The 18,170-nt window shown below is 40.0% G+C and overlaps 1 protein-coding gene across 1 annotated transcript in view; it reads right to left on the reverse strand.

Annotated features, from left to right (window-relative positions):
• The window catches only part of MYOM1 (myomesin 1), a 137,548-nt gene that overhangs the window by 19,998 nt on the left and 99,380 nt on the right, over window positions 1-18,170 (reverse strand). The window contains exons 20-23 of the mRNA XM_007456559.1: window positions 17,203-17,317; window positions 7,363-7,519; window positions 5,276-5,382; window positions 5,114-5,158 (exon numbers count right to left, since the gene is read on the reverse strand). Of these exons, the coding sequence (XP_007456621.1) occupies window positions 5,114-5,158; window positions 5,276-5,382; window positions 7,363-7,519; window positions 17,203-17,317 (424 nt within the window). The remainder of the gene's footprint in view (window positions 1-5,113; window positions 5,159-5,275; window positions 5,383-7,362; window positions 7,520-17,202; window positions 17,318-18,170) is intronic.

Below are 18,170 nucleotides of genomic sequence, written 5' to 3' on the forward strand. Positions count from 1 at the left end.
GACAGTAGAACTGTGTTCTAATCCTGACTGTCATAGATGTCTTAACTATAAAAGTGAGGAAGATGAACTGACCTCCCAGGGTCCTTCAGCTAACCTCTGTGACTCTCTACTGTGGCTTTGGTTAGCTTTATTTAGGGACAATAACAAAGTATGATGAAAAGAGTCTTGAGCTGGCCCCAGTAGTTCAAGGTCAGCTACTAACAAACTGTGATGTGAGGCAGTTCACTTTGCATCTCTGGGCCTCACTTGACTCATAGTAAATGGATGGAATTGAACTGAATGTCCTAATTGACCAGGATATTTTCCTGCTCCAACATTCTATGATTTAATTACTTCAAAATATTTTGAAAAAGAGTTCAATTTGATTTTTTTTCAACAATTTAACTCACTTTGGAGGTTTTTAAAAATGTTTTTAAAAATCAATCTTAAGGGCTTCCCTGGTGGCGCAGTGGTTGAGAGTCCGCCTGCCGATGCAGGGAACACGGGTTCCTGACCCAGTCGGGGAAGATCCCACATGCCGCGGAGCTGCTGGGCCCGTGAGCCATGGCCGCTGAGCCTGCGCGTCTGGAGCCTGTGCTCCGCGACGGGAGAGGCCACAACAGTGAGAGGCCCACGTACCGCAAAAAAAAAAAAAAAAAAAAAAGAATCTTAAGAAAGAATTAATTTTGACTACATATATAAGATGAACCAGCTTGTCATTTAAACCCTATCCATCCCAATGGTATACCAGTTCATTTAAGTTCTTAGATCAAGCAAAATTTTTCAGATGCAAATAAGCAAGTCATTATCAAGAAGCTATATTAAAATATAGCATGGCTTGCTTCACATAGAAAGTAAGGAACCGTGTGATATCTCTGATTTACACCTGTATCGCTTAAGCCATTTGAACATGAGTGAAATTTTTTAAAAGTTGGCTGACATCTCTCAAAGCCTTTTTCTAAATTTCTTGTAACTTGAAAATGTTCTCTACAAAGGCTCCTCCAAGCCAACAGATCTGTATCAGAGGTGGCTCCTGGGCATCCTTTGTGGAACAAGATGGTTTTTTCTCAAAGTTCTGTAGTCCTTCACTTCTGTTAGGGGAAATCACCCTTTGCTTTCTCTCAACTATTCTTAAATATATCTCAAAATTTTAGTTATGCTACATTTTAAATTATAAGCTTTAATTATAAGCTTGGTATAAACTTGTATGAAATGTACATTAATGCTTTTTGTATTTATCCTAAAACTACCCTTTTCAAACTTCAAGGGATGCCTTTCCTTTGCACTATTCCATATTCATTGTGAAACTCAGTTATAGAGTCATTCCATGCAGAGCTGAAAGGAGGCTCAGACATCACCTACTGAGGGTGTCCCCTGTGAACAGAGAAGGGCCACACCTTGATCAAGGACAGTTATCTACCCCTAAAACCTTGTGCTCCTCACCTGCTAAGATGGATATTATCTGCCTCACAAGGCCACCAAGAGTGAATATGGTACCAGAATACACTGAGCCACTGTGAATAATGACCGCTGCCCGAGAAAGGAGTTCTCTTTCTCTCCTGATTTTATTGATGACAAAACTCAGCCTCAGGAAAGCTTAGTAACATATCTGGGTAGCAGAGCTGAGACCAGGGTTGTTCCCTCTATTCTGTGCTCTTATGGTCCTGGCCATCCACTCTGAAGAACACTAGTGGTTTTCCAGTAAGAGCAGATCAGCAACAGACCCCAGGGCGGTGAGAGCAGAGGCTGAGTTTTCTCCCTACAGGATGCTCCTGCTTGCTACAAGTTAAGTCTTGAGGGGAATAGAGAGTAGGATCTCTTCCAGAAACATCTGGAAATCTCACTCTAGGGAATCCAATACATGAGTGATGCAGTTACTAAGAAGCTCAGTGTGGCGGCAGTGGGGAGGGGACACACTCCCACGCTCTCCTGGAAGCCTCCAGATCCCTTAATGTTCACGGTCCTCCCTGAGTAATGGGGCCATTGTCTGGGGAGCACTGGCCACCAGGATGCACACATAGAAACAGCCCATGTCCTGGTTAGTGTCAGACCACCTGGGCTATGCCCAGGTACCAGCTGTGTACATCTGGTCTAATTACTTAACCTCTCTGTGCCTCACTTTCTTCATCTCTCAAATTAAATCACCACAGTAGTGACCCTTTTAAGGTCATTGTGGAGTTTGATGACATTCTGTTTCAGCACCCTATAAACAGCATATAATAAATTAATATTTTGGTGACTCTTCCTTCAGTTGTTTAAACAACACCCTACAAACACCAATTGTATGTTATATTTACACCTAAGAGGACATACCAGATAGATATAATTTATGTATATGTGCTTGTGTATGTCTGTACTCATAGAGTATAATATATACAAGTGGGATAATAACCAATGTCTACAAATAAAAAGATATATTATGCAGGATGTTTTTGTTTCTGTTTTTTTTTAGGTGAGAAGTGTATTTATTTAGAGAGATACACATTCCGTAGACAGAATGTGGTCCATCTCAAAAGGCGAGAGGCCTGCAGGGTGTTGTTGATACTGAAGTATATCTCCCACCATCCCCCCCATATACCTTGAATTTTAGATGTACACACACACACACACACAGACAGACATATATATTCAAATAAACTGCCTCTTTACACTGCAATTTACTATCACTACTGGCAACATAGACTAGGTTATTTTCTATTTTTAGCTTTATATATTTTTATTTTTTCCTTCTGCTCAGCCCTAAATTTCCTTAGGCTCTTTTCTCTGGCAGTTAATTTGCTCCAGCAAAATATCTGGTATTTGTAGGTTTAAGGCATATGTTTAGTGGTTTTCAAAATATTTTTGAAAACAGCTTCAAACAGGAGAATTTACTGTGCCAAGGGATAAAGGAACAGCACACTCTTTATTATACTCTGTAAGAGACGAGACCAGTTAAGACCTTACAAAAATCTCAAGAAAATGGCTTATGTGTCAACATATACTAAAAGGAAGTGGGTATAAATTGAGAAATTGGATATGCTGCTTTGACCCTATCATCAGATCTCTGCAAATATTCATGCAGTGACCTGGCTGATCCAACAGTGGTTGGGGAGAGAGAAGTACTGGAGCTGTGATGCTTTAAACATTGCTTCAACGGGTTCACGAGAGCTACCTCCAGTTGGGAGAGTCATACCTGCACATCAGAGTTTTTAACACATTTTTGGGTTCTCTCTGTGCTGACCCAAATGCCACACCTGATCTCTAATAGTAGGGTACCTGAGTTTGCTGCTACCCCTTCTCCTAGAACCAACAACTAAAGTGATTATGCTCATGCAGAATAAAATATCTCAGCATAAATGACAGTGACAGCAGGCAATTACTACTGGCAAGTCCATATGGTCGTTGAACTTCAGGGAGGCTGGGCACCTCCAATTCAACAGTAACAGCCCAAGTTCTCTCATCTCCATCCTTTAAGCTAAATGTAAATGTGTTTGGACCAGCTGTTGCCTAGACACTTTGTCAGTGCTTACTGTCTGACTAACTAGATTAGATTAGTAGGTGCTGCTGTTTGTGCTTCACGCTGTGGACAGCGCGCGCATTCACAGGCTCCGGCTGTGCCCGGCACGGTGGCCCTCTCCTCCACTCCCCTCTTCATGCCCCGGGAGCGTGAAGGGAGGACATCAGTGTGACTGGCAGACAGCTCTTCCGCGAGTGGGTTTTTCTAGGTCACTCTTCTGTTTCAATTAACATTTATATTTTCCCTGAAGAGTTCAGGACTAACCAACGACCTGTTGATTGTCTCTCACAGCCCCTCTATGTCGTGGGTGCTATGAAAAATCACAACAGCCGTTCCTGGAAAAGAAACCAGGCAATGGGGAAATTGGGATGAGGTGCTCAGGTTCACAGAGTACAGAACAAAGAGAGTCCAGGCCAAACCTCTGCCTTCCATACAATTTTAAAAAGAATAACTTTTAAGATACTATTCTTGGTGTAACTTTTCCAGTTTGATGGTGAATAAGCTTACAGACGAGAAACGGTTCTCCCCTAGAATTCAGAAAGCCTGCTTTCTGCATCCACACTCCACAGGCACCCCACTGTGCTTTGTTGAATAAAGCTGGTTTTGAGAACATTCCAGCTGAGGCCAATAGTCACCAACACCCAGCCTCACCATCAAACATGCATTCCTTGGGAATGTGAGAGAGGTCAGACAACTAGTTTTAAGCAGTGTTTATTTTTTAATCACAGCTCTGCTGAGAATTTCAGGAAAGCTGTAGACCTTCACCCTAGAAAAATGCACATCTACAAACACACAACGTTTTGCCTATAGTTTGGGGTCAGGGTGTAGTTCCCTGGGTTCCTGAAACTCCTGTAGTAGTGAAGAAGTTATGTTTTAGGGATTAAGGAATGAAAAAAATTCCTGATTTAAAAGAATGAGTGATGCTGTCACTCTTTGTTTTTTCAAACTCTAAGGTGTAACTTTCTGGATGCTTCACTGCTTTGGCCAGTGGGTACCAATGGGCAAGAGATCCTATCAGGCCAGTGGAACTTTCTGAGTATCGTTTCAGACTTCTTTCTCTTCTCTTAGTTGTCAACTCTGGAATTTAATCTTTTATGTAGAAGGTGCTTCATTGAAGGGTTTTTAGATAGCTCATAGGGATTCTTTTTCTGATCAAGACATCTTTACCTTATTTTCCAGGAGTTTAAAATGTTAGGTACTGTCTTTATTTAGAGGTATGGTTCTTCTATTAAATGTTAACATTAAATTGCTTAGGAAGAGATCAGTTCGCCTAAAAGACATACAAATTAATGTATCCAGGAGATGTGCGTGCGTGTGTGTGTGTGTGTGTGTGTGTGTGTGTGTGTGTGTATAAAGTTCCAAAATATGTAGGCAAAAGGTGAAGAATGTAATTGGTCAGCTGTTACACCTATGTAACCCGATAATGCTCTATGTAACAGAGCATGGGATGTATCTTCTATGTTAGTGTTCTTTGTATCTCTGGAGAACAATGACAAAGATAAAGGCAGCCCTTCGGAAAGTGCATCTGCAGCTACCAATATATGCTCCATTATATGTTCTCAAGAGCCTCTTCTCTTGATCCTGTCAGAAGTGTGTAGTGGGATGGCTAAACTCTGTGAATGTATTGTGGACACTTACTTGGAAACTTGTGTTCTTGGCTGAGAGCAAGTAAACGTTTCAATTCTGTAGGGAGAAAAAGAGAACAATTAGAGCTTGAACTACTAAAACAAAAGTCACTTGATCCTTGAGAATCACTGAGAAATCAAAGCAGACTCGTGAATGAACTGATTCTTCACTTACCTTCCTCATCTATCAAGTAGCTTGACGCTATTCCATCAGTGTCTGTTACATCGCAGGAGTAGATGCCCAAGTCTTCCATCCCGAGGTCTTTGAAGGTCATTTTCGTCCTTCAGAACAGAATAATTTTATAAGAAGAGAGGCCGTGTGCGGTCTGAGGGCCTGCACCCTGCCGGTCTCTAGGCATTTGCACGTCCGCTCCCTTCACGTGGAGCACTAGTTCTGTCCCCCTTGCTGACCTACAGCCCACTCATTCTTGCTGCTTCTGGGAAGACTTTCCTGACCTCCTCCTATGGGCTGATGGTGACGGGAGGGGGAGCTGGTACAAATCTCCCATCCCCAAGCTACCCAAATAAAGATATTTTTAGCTGATCAACCCTTGCTGGGCAGCCTGAAATTTTTCTTCACAGGGCAGAACCTCCTGATGCCTCTCTTATGTCTACCCTGCACTTCCTGTTTTGGAGGTTATCACATGGCATCAGTATTGCCTAGTTCATTAACTATATACCTCCACTGAATGCCTTTTGGGACGAGATCTGTTTTGTTCACTGTTGTGTCCTCCGGCCTCCATACCTTGTCTAGCACATAATATGTGCCTAATAAATACTTGTGGAATGAATGAATGAATGGGTCAGTGGTCTAGTTCTCTTTGTTTTCTAACTTTGGTGAGTCTCATTGCTGGTCAGGGTCTAAGATCACCCAAACATTTATAGGTTAATCAAGGGAAAAAAATTTATACTTTGATTGTCTTCCCTTTGACCAAAATTATGTTTCACTTCAAGGACCTTACAGCATAGTTACAGCAGAATGTCTTTTAATTATTAATATATTCAGTATTTCCTTGCTGTTTTCCAACAGAATTACTATTTCTTTCTTTTATTTTTGAGCTATATTGGGCTTTTGTAATAGAAATAATACTTAGGAATATTTTGCTTTACTAAATATAATCCAATCTGGTTGGCACTATACAGATATGAAGCTTGATAAGTAAGGTGAAATAAAAAGAAATCTTGAGGCTGAAAGGAAGTAACAGATCATAAAATTAATCTCCTTCACTCTCTTCTATTTTACAGAAAAAGAAATCCAAGGTCCCTGTAATTAAAAGCTGCCCTAGGTCACACAGCCGGCTCCGGGTAGAGCTGGGACTAGCGCTCATCTCTCCTGTGCTTCCCATACAGAGTTCTTTCCAGTACAGTATTGTGTCACTCACAAGTGGTGGTGAAAAAGCAGAACAGATTATACCCAATCCATTGAATTTACTATAACTTGAATCAGCAAGTTCTTCCTTAACCCCTCCCCATAAGCATCCTCACCATTACTTAAGATTTCAAAATTCTGTAGAATAATGAGAATCATCTTCGAAGTTCACTTTTATGCCAATTAAAGCTTTTCTTACATCATAAACGATGCCAACTAAAAACTGCTGCTCGCCATCTGCTTCTACAAGGATGAAGTCATTAGCCACTGCAGCCGCTGACCTTCAACACACCCTGAAAGGAGTTCAGGGTGGAGATCAGGAATGAGGCGCTCTGTGCTCTGGAAAAACTGGCAGAACACGCCTTCAGATAGGTATTTTTCAGGAGAAGATTTTATGAGCCCAATTTCTTGTATCTCCTCATATCTAGAAAAGCACTAAAATCATTGATGGAGACATCGGCTCCTTGTGACTAGCAGCAAGCTTCTGCCAAAATGTGTGCTTTGATTGCACGTTTCCCCCTTCACCAAAATCACTTCTATACTGACTTTCCTCCTTACCTTTCCGGAGCAGTTCCTCAGAGCTGTCTGAGATGCTGTCTCCTGGGCTATTGTCCTCATTTTGCCCCAAATAAAACTTAGGTCATAACTCTCACGTTGTGCTTTTTTTTTTTTTCAGTTGACAGTGAGATACATATGAGAAAATACTTTAAATGGACTAATGTGAAAAGTATTTTATAAGGATTGTTATTTTTTAAGGTTTATAGTGGTTATCACTTTTTACATTTCCAGTTATAAAATATTTGTGATTTCATTCTCTTATTTGAAATGGAAAGGGTGCTTCATCCTCCTTTCATGAAAAGGAGACCCATAGTTAGGATTGAAATGGTGCGTACTTGTTGCCTTTGCTTTCAACCTCTAATCGTGGAGACTCCTCCGTGGGGACATAATCTTTGGACCAGGTGAACTCAGAATTTGGAGCCATCTGATCACATTCGAAGTTCAAGGAAATGACTCCATCATCATCCACATTTACAACAACTTCTTTGGTTCCTAGAAGATCAAAAACAAGGCACTGATAGTTCCTGGTAGAAGTCAATCACGTAAGAATTCCTTACCTTGGGATCCTTTACTGTAGCCTTAAAGCAGGGCCTTGAGCCTGTGAAAGCAAAAAGCCCCAACTGCTCGCTGCAACTGACAATCCTGCTACAATTCAACTTTTGTGTTGTGACAGAATTAAATGAATGTACCATGTTTCTTAGGTAGTGCTAATACCATGGACAGTACTGTTTGTTCAGGGCTGAAGAAAATTGGTTGACGTGACCCTTGGGACAGTTACTGGAGTATGTTGACCATAATAAGAAGGACAAGGCAGTCTTGGGAGAAAGGAAAGTTGAATGGTCCTTATTAGGGCCTAATTCATGACTTTTGCTTCAATATTACCCATATCTAACTAGTCATCAAGAAAGGATAGATAAGAGATAAAGAAACCAAAGGGAAATTGAAGGGGAGAAAGGAGAGGTAATAAGAACTGCCTATATTCACATGTTCAAAGTTTGTAAATCATTTAAGAATGAAAAAAAGCTCCATGGAAACAAGTTCTGCTGATCAGATAATCATAAATTAATCTAAAGATGCCATTCTAAATTAGAACAATAGAAACCTAGAAATGATTATTATTGAACTTTATGGAAATGAATTTCAAGAGATTCAAATGTTTCAAGATTAGTTTTTGGATTTTAAAAGAAAACAATAAGTTAATGTTTTGAGGGGTTTTTTTTGAGGGTTATAATAAATTACAAATCTGCATTCAATATAGCAATTCAGAGTGTGTATAGCATAAAAAATGTTCACATCTCTGCCTAAATCCAATTTAAAAGGTAAAATGCTCTTCTCAAATTGCCATTCATTCAATTACCAGTCTACACTTAGTTTGTTTCCATACATTAGGAAAAATATATTTAATTTCAGAAAGGTATAGCTTTATTTTTTTAAAAGTATAAAAAAAATCTTTCAGTAGATACTTCCCAAGTGATGAAAGATTTTCTCTTCTAGATTGCATCATTCAATAAAACTTGTCAGGGGGAAAACAATTGCAAGACTCCTCCCAGGAGAAGGGCAAAACAAAACGAGTACCTAAAGAGTGATTGGTGACATTAGGATGTTGGTTCCTAAGCCTGGCAGTTGGTCTAATTTGTGTCCTTATTGATAGTAGTGTGTGCTTCAACTATAAACCTCCAAAAAGTGATTTTTAACACATAGAAAACTTAGAGAAGACTAATTCTAGGAGATTTTTTAAAAATTACTTTTTAAAAAATAAAGGGTTATTTTCACATTTGGCTATATAGATAAACAGAAATAAAGATCAATTAAAGATTTAATTTTTCCTAAGTGAAATGTCCCCCGTGTATTACTTTTAAGGGCTGTGTCTACTCCATTGGAAGTCACAGACCATGTTTTATTTCTATTCCCAGTAACACATGACTAATCCTTACATTAGGATTAATGTATAACATTGTTGTATAACAAATAACGAACAAGTTATTTAAGAAAAGACTGACACCTAAGAATGCTGAGGTTTAGATGGTATTATAATACACAGTTAGCATAACTGAATCACAGAGAGTATAAATGGAAAATTTTCTGAATATCTGTATTGTTATAAAGAGGAAAGGAGAAGTAATGAAGTTGACTAAACCTTTCTTGCTATTTACATAATATCTATTTTGGAGGCATGACAGATTGTTCATATTAATCATTCATTGGTTTATTTGTAATCTCTTTAAAAAGGAAGTGAATCATCCATATGCCTGCTGTTTATTATGTTGGAGGTATGACTTAAGTTTACAGCAGAAAAAAATATTGCTTAGCTTAAGAGTCTTGATTTTTATTAAAGTGAAAGATTTGACTTTTCTACAAAGGAGTCATAAAACGGAAAGCATATGAACAATATAATTAGCTGGCTTTTCTCTCAATTACATGGATAACCTTTGTACCGTAACACTTCACTCATTTGGAATCTTGCCCAAGACCAAGAAGTAATGAAAACAAGTCTCTAAGAGCCAGTGCTGATGTGACAAAGTCCATGCACTAGCATTCTTGAACACTCACTGGTGAATTCCATAGACCATCACTTGGAATCTCTACTTAGCTTGAGATGATTCTAACAAGCTTAGTTGGTCAGTTTCTCTCAGTAGATTGAACCCAAAAAAGAGAGGAAAGTAAGAAGCTACTATCATCAGGAAAATGACAGCAGGAGAGGAAGCAGAAAACTAAAAAGCAGGCACAAAGACATTATTTAGTAGAGGGACAAACAGCTCCTCACCCCATAAGACTTCACTATATTGTAACACTGGGCAATAAATAAGGTGGATACTTATGGCTCTGAGTCATTCAGAAAAAGGTAAATGAGATTAAGTATATTGCATCCAAGAAGTATGAAAGGTAGGTACTGAAATGTGTAATCTATTTTACGAGAATTTTCATCAAAGAGTCTTAGAATGAAATTTTAAATAATTGATGCTCTAGCAGTAAATTCCCAGGTAAATGGAACTACTGGGTATTTAAAACAATACCTTTTTCAGGTTTCTGAATGACCAGATTTGGTCCCAAACCCATGCAACTTAGAGAATAGAAAAACCCTGCTTAGTTGCTGTCTCAATTGCCTCAGCTATTAAGAGAAGGATATAGAGCTGCCTCACTGAATTATTCTGGGCAATTAATTTTTGTCAAGTACTTGGAGATCTTTTGTGACAGTATGAAATGAAACAAAAGATGTTATTTTTAAGTCCCAGGCAATATGTGTGTTTCCACTTTAACCTATGAGTTTTACATCATTACTTTGTAGCTGGGTTCTAATGTAAAAAAAATGTAATAATTTATACTTTTAGAAAACAACATGGTATTTTTTGAAAGTCTTAGATCAAAATTTGTGATTTGAAATTAAGTAGTTGCCTGGAGGGGCAAAATAAAAAGTAGGGATTAGATGTAAAGTCAACTAGTATCTGAGTGTGCTCATCTGTGCAGCTTTTCTTGATTAATCATATCAAATCAGGACATGGTAGACAATACCTGTAGTGGATAAAAGAGAGGCATGAACATTTCCTCAATTTATGCTCACATAATTGTGGCTATGATGGGTGCTATTTGTTGATTTATTTAAATAAAGGGAAAAAAATTAAAACTCTCTTCCATACTTCTGTTTTAAAAATCAAATACTCATTAAGATGAGTATTTGATTAATTTTCAGTTTTCAGAAAGTTGCACTGGTTGTTTATTTTATCAAGAACAGGGTTAAATTCTACAAGGGCAGGGCTTTTGTCTTTCATATTTTCCATACATATTTACATATGCCAGGCACTGGACTGAAAAAACAGATTTAAATGAGAAATGTCAGTTTAGAACTGCAATGTTTATTTTATTGGAACTAGTCTTATTAAAGCTTAAGCATAACACCAATATTTTGATAAACAGACAAGATAAAAAAAAAAACAACAAAGAAAATATTCTAGTCGCAGTGGGTTTCCTACTTATGCTCAGAATTTAAAGCTTGATCTCTTTCCTGACAAACAGTGATGCTGTCAACTGGCTGAAAGTGTCACTCTGAAAGTGATCATAATCACAAGATTTTGAAAAGTAAAATTTACTGAAAATAATTGAAATACTAGTTTTCTAGGCATATTTCTTACACTCCACAAAAATTCTCTTTAGAAAATAATGTTTAGTCAAAATAACTTACTATTACAAAGAAAGAACACAGTTTCAACTGTATAAATATAAAGCAAGGTTATTGTCTTAAAATGATTATGGCAACAAGTTATAGCTTGTTCCCTATTTGTCACATGAATTACAATGCTAATGCTCTCATACTCTTTCAACATGGCTTTTGAAATTCAAAGCCTTCTGTTACTGTTCAGCTTTAATTAATTGGTTAACATAGTTCTTTGAATAAAAGTGCTTTTAGAGAGTGACTTAGTAGACCAAGTATTTTATAATAATACCTATAATGGGAAATGGAATTGAAGTTGCCTTGGAAAAAAGGTAGACTCTTCCTGCATTCTGGGTTTATATATAGAGGAAGTCATTTTTGGAAAATACATAGATTCATAGATTCCTCTTTGTGTAATAAAGAAGGTAATTATGTTAATCTGGAAAGGACATTTTTTCCACACATTAAAATCTAAGAGTAATTAATAGTGGCGTTCCTTAAATGAAGGGATCCTGGATACATCATGCGCAAAAAATTCTAGTGAGATTTTACAAAAGATACATGACATTGAAATGGATGATTCTTTTTATAAGTGCTCTAGGAACACCAAGAGCAATGTAATGACAGCATTTCTAAGAGGCCCCAGGCTAGTCCACAACTACACCTGTGGAGATTAACCTGGTGCAGCGTCAGAGTGAAAGAGGTGCAGCTACAACACCCTCAAATTTTCTTTTTAGAATGTCCCACGGCCTGAGTTTTTGCCAAGCACTGAGCTGCTGTCAATCCATGGTTGAACTCATAAATGTCTAAAGAGACACATTCACTAAACTTGACTAAAACATGAGCAGAATGGTTCCGATATTTAACAGGCAGGCAGCAAGTTTGATGTTCTGCTGTCAAAGTAATGGAATCCCTATGGATATTCTCATCTAGATGAAAGGCCATCTCACTTTCCCGCAGAGTTGAGCTGGGAAAGTTTGTCAGGACTTAGATTTTTCTCAAAAACAACCTCTGAATCTTTTCAAGAATATGAAGAATTCAGTTAAGAGCAGAGGAGATTTGGCTATAGAAAATGAAGGAGATAATTCTGGTCTGAAAAGGAATTAAGAAGAGTTGTCTCTAGTCAGCTGCCGCAACCCTAAACAAATCCTTAATGAGGACACAGAGGAATACTGGATTGCGTGCAATGGCATTTTAATAGTCCCTCCAGGCTTGCCACTACCCCCCCCCCCCCCCCCCCCTCCAGGAGCCCCCCCCCCCCCCCCCCCCCCCCCGTGAGTGAATGGGTTAAAGTACGGCCCAGGGCTAAAATGAACTTTTTGGAAATTAACTCCAGCCCAAAATAATAAAACTCCAGCAAACGATGATTTTATAAAGAGATAAAATTTAAAAGTGGGAATTCATCTTCCCACACATTTCATAATCTGATGTGAGAATTTTCTCATATAGTCTTTTATATCTTCATTAATAGGACTCTTTTATAAGTTTGATTCTTTGTCCTTCTCCATGGTGTGCGTGAGTGTGTGTGCGTGAGTGTGTGTGCGTGTGTGTGTGTGTGGTGTTTAAAAAAACTGGAGAGTGGGACAGAACAGAAGCAGACAGAAGTGAACAAATGTAATCGGCTGCGTGTAACGCTGAGGTCCCCTATGTGGAAGACAGGACCGCTGGCTGACCCACCAGCGGTCCTGGTGCTACATCAGGGCCTCCACTGGACCTCTCCCAACTCACCCTTCATAACCAGGGCGTTCATTACGAGATACTAGGGTTAGGTTTACACGCTGTGGCTGCAAAACAGAGTCACACTCTCTCGCCAAAACATGGTAGACATTCATTATTTTTTTCATCTATACACCAGGTACTAGGCTATCGACATATATAGAGGAAAAAAAGTTCCTATTTTGAAGGAGCCCACAATCTAATGCACAGTTCATAAACCTTGAATTTCATACTTGAATTACCCAAGGAGTTAAACAAACAAACAAAAATGAACCTATGCCCAGGCTCAGTCCTGGAGACTCTGATTTAATTGATCTGGAGTAGTCTAGAATGGAGTCAGAATTTTCAAAAAGTTCCTGCACGATTCTAATGCAATGTACTGTCAAAGTTGAAAACTACTTTGCTAATGGGTGAAAGAGAGCAGATAGTGAGCAAATATAAGTGAAGTTTTCTAAATTAGCCAGTTGAGCTAATCTTTAATAGTCAGCCTGGCTTCCTGCTTCAGAATCCTTCAAAGCTCCACCTCAAGGCCACTGAGCATTCTCAGCCCTACCAGGTTCTATAACCTATCAATTTTCAGAAACTGGGATTGGTTAGTAGGTTGTCAGCTCAATCCCAGCTCATTATTCCTTCTGGAGCTCCGTTCTTCTAACCTGCCTTGCTCTTGGTGAGAAGTCCTAACTTCCAATAACTCAGTTCCTGCCCGGGACTCTGCCTGGGTTTGGGTTCTCCTGCCCCTCACCTCAGTTCTCCTGCCTGCTGCTGGGTCTCTGGTAAGAACACCTGCAGCCTGTTCTGCCAGTTATTTGTTGCCCTCCAGATCACCTGCCACACCTTGGCAGGTCTCTCTCTTGCCTCCCGTCTGATCTGGTTCACTTTGTCTCCACCTACAGCCCAGACCTGATACAATCAACATAGATACTGTTTGAAAAATATCAACTATCAAGACTAGAAGTGCCTCTCATGTACCAACAAATCTACTCTAAATATTTTCCAGCTTATTCTTCTTACAGGCTTGTTTAGCTACTAGATTTCTTGGTAAGGCACAGCACACTTAGTCCATTTTGATCCTCATTACCAGCACGATCAGACTTTGCAGTAGTGGCTGAGCTACATCTGCTGGCATTTTCATCAACTTCAAAGGGAGACCAGTCACCCTACCAACCCCAGTGGATTAGGTTAACTTTTAACTGGAATTCAAACTGCACTTGAGGTATCTTGTTAGGTGTATTTGAGGTTTGCTGTTACATGATAAGCTTTATTCTCCATCTGAAATTTTAGTAATGTGTTCCAAAAGGAGTTGTTCTTCTGAAATAGCAATCCAAGTTTCACGTTCCAAACCTTGAAACTGATAACAGATCCCATCCCCCCCAACCCTGGCCCCAAACATTTTAGCATAAAATAAATACATGGTTAAAAGTAATATATTGGTATTTAATAAAGTTAATAAATACAGACAACCTTAGGCTACATACAAGTTTTTACAGGGATTTTTGAAGCCTATTTTATAGCCTGTTTATAGCCTATTCATCTATGGGAAATATTTTGTGAACCTCTAAGCTCTCATCATGCCGTGCTGTAAACTGTTTTTCCACTAGCTCATAAGCCCAGTGGGCGGCGACAATGTCACATTACTCTACTTGTGGTGCCCACACAGCACCTGGCATGAAGCAGGTGTTCAGGAAACATATAGTGCAGGAATGAATGTGTCTGTTGCATATGGAACCAGCCTCAGTGTCCTGGGTTTGGGCTCCTTCATGGCGATGCTTCAAGTCAAGCATCTTGACTCTGTGCCTCCCAGGATTTTTTCCTAGGCTTGAGCCAGTGGTTCCTGAGCGGGTTAATCTGCCGCTGTTTAGTCTGCAGCTGCTGTTTGTAGTTATATTCTGGGAATGGAATGGCCACAGAATGACTTTGGGTGCCTTGTTCCAAACCAGTGAAACAAAACTCTCCCCCTGAGCTCACCAGCAGACTCCTTTCTGATGGTAAAGTTTCCACCGTGGTGGCTTTACTAACACCCTGACTGGCCACCTGCCATTCCAAGGGTTATTGATGAGAAAACAGGAAATCAATTTAAGCTTTCTTTAGTCAATCAGATTTGGGCTCCCCTGCTTAAAGGGTGCTTTTAACCTATCAATGACTAGATAGTTTATTTGTGTAATAATCTAAATGTTCTTACAAGGGCAGGCTCTTCTGCATGTCTATTGGCACCCTATATATCTGCACAGTTGGCACCTGGAAGGTCTGATTTCTATAGGAATGTGTGTCCTCATGTCTTCGTGTGTCACCTTTTACCTGGCATTTGGGTTCCTAGCATTTTTCTATTTTCTCATGAAGTTTTGCAAACAGTACTTATATGAGGTATGGTACTCTGTCCAGACACACCTACCACACTTTGGTACAAGAAGGTCACTTCTGTCGTAGCCGGTGCTAGAGGGTAGTTACAGGAGTAGATGAAAGCAGTTTATGAAGTAATAGGGTGAAAGGGGCAGGCACTTCCTCACAGGATACATTAGATATTCTTTTCAAGCATTATGAAGTGAGAGCAGTTTTCTATGTTTACATTCTTTTCTCATCCTAAAAACAAATATTACATTATATATCTGCTCTTTATTTCAGTCTGAAAATAGGAATGGATTAAAGTGAGAGTGCTTGGACTAGAATGAATATAAACTTAAAATAACTGGTTAAGGGGGCTTCCCTGGTGGCGCGGTGGTTGAGAGTCTGCCTGCCAGTGCAGGGGACGCGGGTTCGAGCCCTGGTCTGGGAGGATCCCACATGCCGCGGAGCAACTGGGCCCGTGAGCCACAGCTACTGAGCCTGCGCGTCTGGAGCCTGTGCTCCGCAACAAGAGAGGCCGCGACAGTGAGAGGCCCGCGCACCGCGATGAAGAGTGGCCCCTGCTCGCCGCAACTAGAGAAAGCCCTCGCACAGAAACGAAGACCCAACACAGCCAAAGAAATAAACAAATAAGTTTAAATCAATGAAAGAAACTTAAAAAAAAAAATAAAAAAATAACTGGTTAATACTTTTTATCCTCTTTCATTTCCAGTGATTTCTTTCATGTAACTTTAATGAACTGAAATTTATAACTTGGAAAAGGAGATTAAATGACAAAATAAGTATTATATAATGATCTGAAACTACTTGCACAGTGAACACTATAAACTTCGTTCACATAACAAAGGGAAAGACTGTCTTTCCTAGTCCAATCATGGCATCTTGAAACTGGGAAGTGAGGCTGCCTCAACTCTATAGATCATTCAATTAGGACCGCTGTTAGTTTAATCCAGGGGTCAGCAAACTATGGCTTGTGGGCTAAATCTGGCCCACTGCCTCTTTCCGTACAGCCTGCAAGCTAAGAATGGTTTTTACGTTTTTAAACAGCTTTTAAAAATAAAAAGAAGAGGGCTTCCCTGGTGGCGCAGTGGTTGAGAGTCCGCCTGCCGATGCAGGGGACATGGGTTCGTGCCCCGGTGCGGGAAGATCCCACATGCCGCGGAGCGGCTGAGCCCGTGAGCCATGGCCGCTGAGCTTGCGCGTCCAGAGCCTGTGCTCCGCAGCGGGAGAGGCCACAGCAGTGAGAGGCCAGTGTACCGCAAAAAAAATAATAATAATAAAAAAAAAATAAAAAGATTAATATTTCAAGAACTGAAAACTAGTTATAATTCAAATTTCATAATGCATGTAATATATCATATTACATAATGCATATATCAAGCACAATAAAGTTTTATTGCACATAGCCATGCTCACTAATTTATGTATTGTCTGTGGCTGCTTTTGTGCCACAGCAGAGTTGAGGATTGTTACAGGGACCATATAACCATAGAGTTGAAAATATTTACTATCTGGCCCTTCACAGAAAAAGTTTTCTGTCCCCTGGTTTAATTTAGTAGCTACAATTATATAAATCCTACTTTTGTTTAAGGATCATGCTTGCTACCTGGGCTGTTCCAGCTTCCTCTGTGATGGGAAAATATTCTTGTGGGAATTAATGGCCATAGTATAATAGGAATAACGAACCAGGAATGTATGCTTTAAATAGTTGGTCCAGGAAGCATAATTTGATCAAGAACTTCCCTGTTTTTAAGTATGAACCAGAGTAGCCCTGGACCACTACAAACGTGGCTCACCCCTGCCCTAAGGTCCTGTCATGGGGTAAATGATTGTCATGTCCTACGCTCATTCTTATCAATCATTCGGCTAGCATACAGTGATGATTTTGAAAATGATGAAAAGCATAGAAGTAAGGTTGAATGTTACTTTGGTATATTACACAGATGAGATTAACGAAAAAGTAAAAGCCTACCTGGACGGGTTTCTGCCACAACAGGCCCAGCAAGGTCAGACGGCTTCCCGACACCTGCCTGGTTTACAGCTCGGACTCGGAACACATAGCTGACACCCTCTTTGAGGCCTTGCACCTGGAAGAAGCAGGTATAGAAGTGATGGGTGCTTTCTGTCATTTGAACAGAAGTGCCCTTCCTCTGTGGTGGTGATTCAATTATACAGCACAAAGGGCACAGGACTTGGGTTCTGAACTTCATTCTGTCAAAGACTGTGTGTGGCTTCAGCTAAGACTTTCTTCTCTCTGGACCATGTGTAAGTAGAGATTTCCAAGATCCCTTGAAACTCAGATGCTGTTTCTTTTTTAGAAAATTTAATGGCCACCAGCATCAGAAAAGAAGACTGATACAGGTATGCTTTAAAGGAGTTAGCCACCTTATTCTTTGGTCAAAAGACAAATTACAAAGTGCTCAGAAGAGCTTATATGCTGCCCTTTTTTTCCTGATCCTTTTGAGACATTCCATGAATAATTTCAGATAAAATTTCTGACAAGAGAGGGGAATTACAAGCGTGGATCACAGATCATGGATCACTTTCCGTTTAAAAGCATGTTAAAGCACTAGAACAAAAACAAACAAAAATTGTCCCTATAAATATAATACAGCTATTTCTCACTAAACAGACAAGCAGGGACTTCCCTGGTGGCACAGTGGTTGCGAATCCACCTGCTAATGCAGGGGACGCGGGTTTGAGCCCTGGTCCGGGAGGATCCCACACGCCACGGAGCAACTGAGCCCATGCTCCACAACTACTGAGCCTGCACTCTGGAGCCCACAAGCCACAACTACTGAGCCTGCATGCCACAACTACTGAAGCCCGTGTGCCTAGAGCCCGTGCTCTGCAACAAGAGAAGCCACCACAATGAGAAGCCTGCGCACTGCAATGAAGAGTAGCCCCCGCTCGCTGCAACTAGAGAAAGCCCACGCGCAC

The sequence above is a fragment of the Lipotes vexillifer genome, unplaced genomic scaffold (assembly GCF_000442215.2).
Source record: "Lipotes vexillifer unplaced genomic scaffold, Lipotes_vexillifer_v1.1 scaffold429, whole genome shotgun sequence".
NCBI classification, from domain to species: Eukaryota; Metazoa; Chordata; class Mammalia; order Artiodactyla; family Lipotidae; genus Lipotes; species Lipotes vexillifer.